Source organism: Chaetura pelagica, unplaced genomic scaffold (genome assembly GCF_000747805.2).
Source record: "Chaetura pelagica isolate M959 unplaced genomic scaffold, ChaPel_1.0 scaffold79, whole genome shotgun sequence".
Classification (NCBI taxonomy): domain Eukaryota; kingdom Metazoa; phylum Chordata; class Aves; order Apodiformes; family Apodidae; genus Chaetura; species Chaetura pelagica.
The window spans coordinates 4779739-4787383 of NW_009969339.1; the positions used below are offsets into that span (position 1 = coordinate 4779739).

The window sequence follows — 7645 nt, forward strand, 5'->3', positions numbered from 1 at the left end:
CCCCGCCTCGCCCCGCCTTGGCTGTGGCTCCAGGAGCGCCGAATTAATTAATCTCACCCAAAGGCGTTTTGCCACGAGTTCCGCCAGAGCGTCCTGTTGAAAGGCTAGGCCTTTTCAGTCGTGGAACTGTGAGGGAAATCACGTGCAGAGCTGCTTGGTCATGCCTTTTACTCATGCAAATCCATTTTTTTAAGCTTTATTTCTTAAATATAGAGCATCAAGATAGGACAGGTTCAGTTGCCCCAGTGATCCTTCTGTCCTCGGTGCAGCCCCGTAAATCTCCACTAGGATGGCCCAGTTCAGCACTGGGCTTGAGCAGACCCTGCCATGCAGGTGCACAGGCTGAAGACTTGAGATGGCAGCAACAGGAGCCTCACAAAACACCAGGTGTCTGAAGGGGGGCAGAGCGCAGTGAGCAGCTGCGCTGGCAAACGGGAGACGGAAGGAGAAGTGAAGACCAGAGTCACTGTGTTCACAAACCGTTGTTCAGTGCAGCTGAAGCTTGGCTGCAAATATTTTTCCTTGCAAATCCCTCACTTCAACCAATTACGATTCCATGGAGTGATTTCCTGTGGTGAAATATAAGACTTCGGTAGTTTTCCAAGGAAGTTAACCCCAAGGCAGTATAATTTTACACGTAACATTTGTGTGGATGTTGCTGGTTCCAGTCTTGTGTAACAATTTTTTTAAAAATGTCAACTGTCTTTTAGGTTACAATCACCAGGCTTCTCTTTGACAAACGTTTTACCTTTTAGTCTGAAAAGTATGTGTCCTTAGGACCTGACTTGGAGGAGTGACATGAAAGTGTAGTTTTAGGATAGTCTGAGCTTGCAAAGAAGAAAATGTACAGGTAGCTACTAGAGACTAAGACAGCAATTTCATTACTGTCTATTTTTTATTATGGTGTTGGTTGTAACTGCATATTTGTATGGATGACCGAGTTTGCTTTTCCTTCTTAAACTTCAGAAGGAAACCTTCCAATTTCCTCTCTGGTTTCTAAGAATTTTAACACTGATTTTCAGGAATATTCACAATTTCTTCTAAGAGTTTTTTCATACATGAGATATGTACGAAAATGTGGATCATTTATGATCATTCATTTATGTGGATCTTGTTGCCTTTTTTGTGTATCCCGCAACTTTTCAACTGTGATGGTAGTAGATTTTTAGTGAAAAAGGGTGTGTATATATCTGTATGTATATATGTGTGTATATTATATGCATTTATAGCAAGCAAACTTAGGAAGGGTTTCTAAAATAATTTCTTCTAAAGCATATTTGTTTTTTTAACAGGTCTTTGGATCCAAATGTGAGCATTGACACATTTGGATCTAAAGCATCTATCTATAATCTCATTTTCTTGTATTTAATGCAGGTTCCTGCCATTCAACAGAAAAGAACAGTAGCATTTCTAAACCAGTTTGTGGTTCACACAGTGCAGTTTCTCAACCGCTTTTCTACTGTCTGTGAAGAGGTATGTTTATTATTTTCCCATCTGTCAATGTACACAATTTAAAAAAATCTAGAAGTGAGAACCATTCTGTTAAATATTTTTGATTCAGTAATACTGGTAACTTAAACAAAACAACTAGTCTGCTTTATATGCAAGGTTTCTCTTGAGTAAGTGCTTAAGACAGGTGGATTTTTTTCTGCCAAGATATCCACACAAACTAGTAATTATATCATGCTTAATCCTGTTTCCTTTAACTTTTGCATTTGGCACAGTCTTGGAACTTTTTATGCATGGAATCTGTTCTGAGCAGCTGTATCTGTGGGTATTGTTTTGTTCTGGAAGAAGGATGTCATATTCCTATGGTACAGAATCCATTTTGACAGTCAGTATGCCTCTCAAGTGTGTCCTGGCATGTTGTATGTATCAAAACTTAATTCCAGCTTTTACCACCTCTAATTTAAAAGGGGGATACACTAAGCTCTTAGTGTAAATAATTTTGATGCAGGAAAAGAAGATGTTTTTGGCAAATGACTAGAATTGAAAAATATTTAGTGTTAATATGTTTTTGTTGTGAATTTAGTGTAGGTGAAAATATACCAGAGTGAGAAGAGTAGAATTGTCCACTGACCAGGACAAGAGTGCTTCCTTCCTTGTAGAAAGCAAATTTTCTAATATGATTTTGAGCTTAACCTTTTTGTCATTAGTGGTTATTTTGCAACTGTTCCCTAGTTTATTCAATGAAGACTACTGTGCATCTTTAGCCAGCAGGGTGAGGGCTGCACTTAAATCCAATTAGAGTAAGCCATGTAGTCTGAGAAATGTTGTTATTTGTTAGTAAAGTTTAGAGCCAGACTCATGACTAGTAAAAAGTATGGCTACCACATCAGTGTATGGAGCCTCGGAGAAAAAAAGTAATTGTTTTTAGAATTGTAAACATACTGTGATTTGGTACATGGGGCAGTGTAATTGCCTGGTGATGCTGTTGTCAGTTGTCCAAAACCCAGTTGTCTCATGATCTCAGTATTTCCTCTTACATAGGCCCTATGGAAATCAGAGCACATGCACTGAAAGCCATCTTGAGCACGCAGCAATGCCTGCCATGAAGTCTACTTAATAAAACAGTCATTAGTTCACCTAAGTGCATTGTTACTCAAGAGACTAAATAGTTGCTTTATAAACTTCTGGAAGCATTTTTTGTTTTTATGAAGTACCAAAGTGTTCTTAATGTGAAAGGTCCCGGTGTAAATCAACAGAAGCCAAGAAATTCAAAATTAGGGCTGACACCATCCTTAACTCTACATTTCTTGGCTCTTGTCTAGTCAAACTGAGCCGTAAAGTCATGTACATCTTCCCTTTGCTTTCCCCAGCTACATGTAGGGCACATATAGTTCAATAGGAACTAACTCCTTTTTGTGAACAAAGAACCATCTGTAAACAAGTCAGTGCGCTGTCCAAAAATATTAACTTCTGTCAGCCCCTTTTTACTTTTTCTAGCATATTGGCAGAACTGCCTTTTTCTTAGAGTGTTGAAGTTCTATTTCAGAGCCAGTCAGAATCTTGCCAGTGTGCCAGAAAGCTGTCAGAGTGGTACATATCTGCCAGCCAGTGTGCTAGCCAACTTCACTTGGACAGGTCTGGTGGAGTATGGTAGTGATTAGTTAAAAGAGTGACAGTTCCTATAGAGTAATTTAGAAAAACTTCAGTTGTAATTTAAAAAAAAAAAAAAGTGTAAAAATTGAGTTGAGGTGCACTTGGAGCATATAAATCTTCTAGTTAGTTCTGATTCACTTTATTTGACTATAAAGAACTTTTAATCACCTGCTGTATTCTTTAGCAGATTTTTCTAATTATTCTACTGCTCTCTCACATGCACACACTTCACTTCTTGTCATCTTCCACATTTGGAAAAAGCTTTAAAGGAAGGTATTTTGGTAACTGTGAGAATACAGTATGTGTCACATTATTCTCCAGTTGCCCAAAGAAATACCCTGTGTACTTTGACTTGTGTATAGTCTGTCTTCATTTCTGTCAGTCATTATTTAGGAAAACAGCCTAGTAAAATTATTTAAAATTTGAACCACTGTATCTACTGTACTAAAAAGGGATGTTATTGCTTCATTTATTTAATGTTATAATCTCATTTACGTTCAACTCTGCCTTCAAGTGGAAGACAAAAGTGATTTTGTTTAGCTAGATGTGAACTGTTTTATATGTACAAGTGACCTCGGAAGGTGTTTTCACATGCTAATTGTTTTCTCTTCTAGAAATTGTCAGCATTGTCTCTCCGTATCCAGCAAATTGAAACGACACTCAATATTTTGGATGCAAAGGTTTGTATGTGCACAGGGTTTGTCTTCTAATCATGACAGCCTCCTAGATTGTATGAACTGGATTCCTTTTCGTAGGCTGAGTTGAGCAAATGAGGTTTTCATGATGATTTGAAGGAGCTAATGCAAAATGCTTATGTGGCAAATGCTCTGTTTGCATGCCTTGGCCCTTGTAGAACTTTTAAACATGTATTGGATATGACAGGAAGGAACCAACAGCATGTAGTGGAAATGTTGGGTTTGTCTCTGTTAAGCATGTTGAACAGGGAAGGAGCACTTGGATCTTGAAAGGGCAACTGAACTACGTGGCAGTTTACTTGTAGTGATTTTATTGCAGTGTTTGATAGTAAGAAAATGATTTTTTCTAATATTACACTATGCAGCTTGTCTTGCAGAGTTGCACTATGAAATGGCATTTGACAGGCAAAGTCTAGTTAAATAAATTTCTGTCCCCTTGGTAAAGCAGAAGGATCTTTGTAATTGTTACTAGACTGTTAAAGATTTCAACTAGATGGATACCTTGTAAACATTTTGATACTGAAATGTAACTGGAATTGGACGGAAGTTAACAGAAATGTGGCTGATGGATCTTCTTTAGCTGGAATGAGAAAATGATATAATTTAGTTATGTATTATTGAATTTGCTAAAATTAAAAAAAAAACAACAACAAACCAAACCCCAAAACCAAAAAAAACACCCACTGTGCAGTTTTAACCCATCATTTCAATAATGATGGAAGCAATTTTGGTTGGCTTTTCTGGGAGCAGGGGTAGGACATTTTGAAATGGTTCATTAAGATTTCAGTGAAAAAAGATACTATAGTTGTACAAACAGTGTTTACTAACTCTTATGTATTTCAAAATAATTAGGAATGGTCAGTATTGATAATTTTTGCAGAATTCTTCATAATCATGTTAAATAGAATTTCCTTTAAATAAATATGTGGCGTGTTTGATATCCACTTGCAGCATTTCCTTAAAAAAGAGTGAAGGATGTAGAAAACTGCAAAATCTCTAATCAGTCACCCATCTGTTGGGTAACAGAGCTGTTCTTGTCATGATTTCTTTCAATTTGGAGGAGGTAGCAGAGAAGAAAGCATGGCTCTCTTGTAGCTGGTAAATGCTGGGGAATCTTTCCCTGCACTGCAACCCTGTCTTCACAGTGAAAGCTCCAAAGGAGTGTTTTGAGGGTTTTGTTGTAGAAATTGCCTGAATAGATTTTTTTTTTTTCTTTTGCCAATCAAAATACCAAAACTACTGATGAAAAGTTACTATTTTACTAACATGAAACCTACCTGGGGAGTATGTGCTAAGCAGCATATGGCAGATTTTATTGTACACATGGGCTTGTGATATGCTCGTTGCTTATTTGATGCTGTTTTGTACATTCAGTTATCCTCTATTCCTGGCCTAGAAGATGTCAAATGTCAAGTGTCCAGTGAAAATACGAATAGTGTTACAAACAGTCTTGTGGCACAAGTTACTACAGATCAACAGACAGCTGTATCACCTCAACCTGGAGTAAGTAATGAAGCATAACTAATACATTGCAGGAATAGACCTCTCCACATGAAGTTCCTAGTCTCGTTTGAAGTAGATGGAAGAAGCAAGTCGATTGAAAGAGAGCAGTCAAATGTAAAGATCAAAAACTATGGTTTTTAGTAATGAAGCTGTTTTAACAAGGGGCTTAAAACAAAAAGGATATACCCTTTCTTGTATATGTGCCTTAAATAATTAGAGCTAACTCAGATCTAATGCCTCCTTCCTCTTCTTCAATCCCACGAAAATATGAATGTGAATTACATCAAGGGACTGGGAAGGTCATTAATGAAAATAACAGTTTGAATCACATAATTCCAGCTCTTCTTCCTTTAGAATGTGAGCTTTTGGCTTCAAATGGAGTTTCTAGGATACTTTATTTTGAAGAGGTTATAGTGAATGTTTTCTATATATTATAATCTATGTACAGAAAATGCCAGCTTATTCTAAGTGATGAACTTTAAGATCCTATCCCTGCAATTAGGTTTTTTGTTGTTTTGTTTGGGTTTTTATGTATGTGTTGAGTGTTTGATTTCTTTTTGAACTCAGATCTAAATCCTGTGATTACCACTTCATAAAGTGAGGCTTTCTGGCTTATTTGTAGATGGAGCTCTACCTGCAGTTTCCTGTTATAATTTCTTTTCTTGGAATCTCCAAATTCAGTCTCTGCTCCCTCTCTTATTTGGTGGAAATTGCTTAGGAGCAGCAATAGCTGGAGTACTCTGCTGCCTTTACCTGCCTGTAAAAGATTGTAACTGTGATTTGCAGCCAGCAACATGGGAAACAGAATGAACAGTTAGAATTATGTTTTTTAGTGATGTTAGAGAGTGACTCGTTTTCTGTAAAATGTTCTTCTGTCTGATATTACAGCAGGGACAGATATTTCTGAAAGGAGGTTTCCAAAGCTACTTTCAAGTGGTTAGTTTAATAGCAAATACACAGTTTTGGTTTTGTCCTTTTAATAGCCATATAGCTTTTTGTAATTTTAAATTTTTTTAAAATTAATTTACTATCAGAGGTTCTTTGATTTTATTATGTTATCCTTTAGGTTAATGTTTTATACTAAAAAGTAGAGTTTAAAGGTGATCTGATCTGTATTAAACATTTGTAAGGGAATCAAATATTTTGAGGAAAAGGATAGGACCACTAGGGGAGGTAAATAACTATAATCCCTTAAAATTTTTTTTAATGAAGTGAGTATTTAAACTTAGTTCAGTTTTATTCATTAAATACAACGACCATAACAGATTATTATTGGTTTGGAGATTTTTCACATATTGTGCAATAAATTAAAATTATTACTAAAAGTACAAAGTCACACTTGTAACAGTCAATCATGGAAGAGCTGGTTTTTGTATATTCATACATCTTGGAAATCTCTCATACTGTAACTGCAGATCAAAATAGTCTTGTTCATAGAATGGCTAAGGTTGGAAGGGACCTTAGAGATCATCAAGTTCCAACCTCCCTGCCATGAACAAGGACACCTCACACAAGACCAGGCTGAACAAAGCTTCATCCAGCCTGGCCTTAAACACTTCCAGGGAGGGAGCTTCCACAACCTCCCTGGTCAGCCTCTTCCAGCACCTTACTACCCTCATGGTGAAGAATTTCTTCCTGATGTCTAACCTAAATCTCCCTTTATCCAGTTTAAAACTATTACCTCTTGTCCTATCACTGCTCTCTTTGGTGAAAAATCCCTCCCCAGCTTTCCTGTAGCCCCTTCAGGTCCTGGAAGGCTGCTATAAGGTCTCCTTGGAGCCTTGAAAGAAGGCTGAATAGCCCACTTCCCTCTAGCGTGTCACTTCTCCACACAGCTTTTATGCTAAGATTACAAATTTTATGGATTGAAATCTGACTGTGCCTTTGGTCTGCCTTTATTAAAGTATGATCTTCTTTGTGTACAGCAGAACAATGCACATGAAGAAGGGTTACAGAAAACAGAGGTAGTAACAGAAAACGTCTCAACTGTGGCCAAAGATCCAAGATATGCCAGATATCTCAAAATGGTACAAGTGGTAAGTCAGTTCTCTTAGCATTCTTTGTCAGCTCTATTATTTTTAGGTAGAATGTCTCACACAGCTGGAAGTGAACATTAAATGTCTGAAGACATATATTGCATTAGTAATCTTTAAGCTGGGATGACATCACAATATTTCTAGCACATCTTCTCTTGCAAATCACTTGGTGTAATATGTTCCTTCAGACAGCTTTAGGCAACATCTTCAGAATTCTGCCTATATACTTGAGAACTGAAGGTGTGAAGATATGTAAATAGGGAGTTATATTAGCTGGAGTCAGCAAAGATGCCACTGAAACTTATTCTG

The 7645-nt window shown here is 37.1% G+C and overlaps 1 protein-coding gene across 1 annotated transcript in view; it reads left to right on the forward strand.

The window, feature by feature from the left end:
* CCDC53 (coiled-coil domain containing 53) overlaps positions 1–7645 on the forward strand; it is a 14883-nt gene that overhangs the window by 804 nt on the left and 6434 nt on the right. The window contains exons 2-5 of the mRNA XM_010005866.1: positions 1293–1473; positions 3717–3782; positions 5172–5300; positions 7229–7336. Of these exons, the coding sequence (XP_010004168.1) occupies positions 1293–1473; positions 3717–3782; positions 5172–5300; positions 7229–7336 (484 nt within the window). The remainder of the gene's footprint in view (positions 1–1292; positions 1474–3716; positions 3783–5171; positions 5301–7228; positions 7337–7645) is intronic.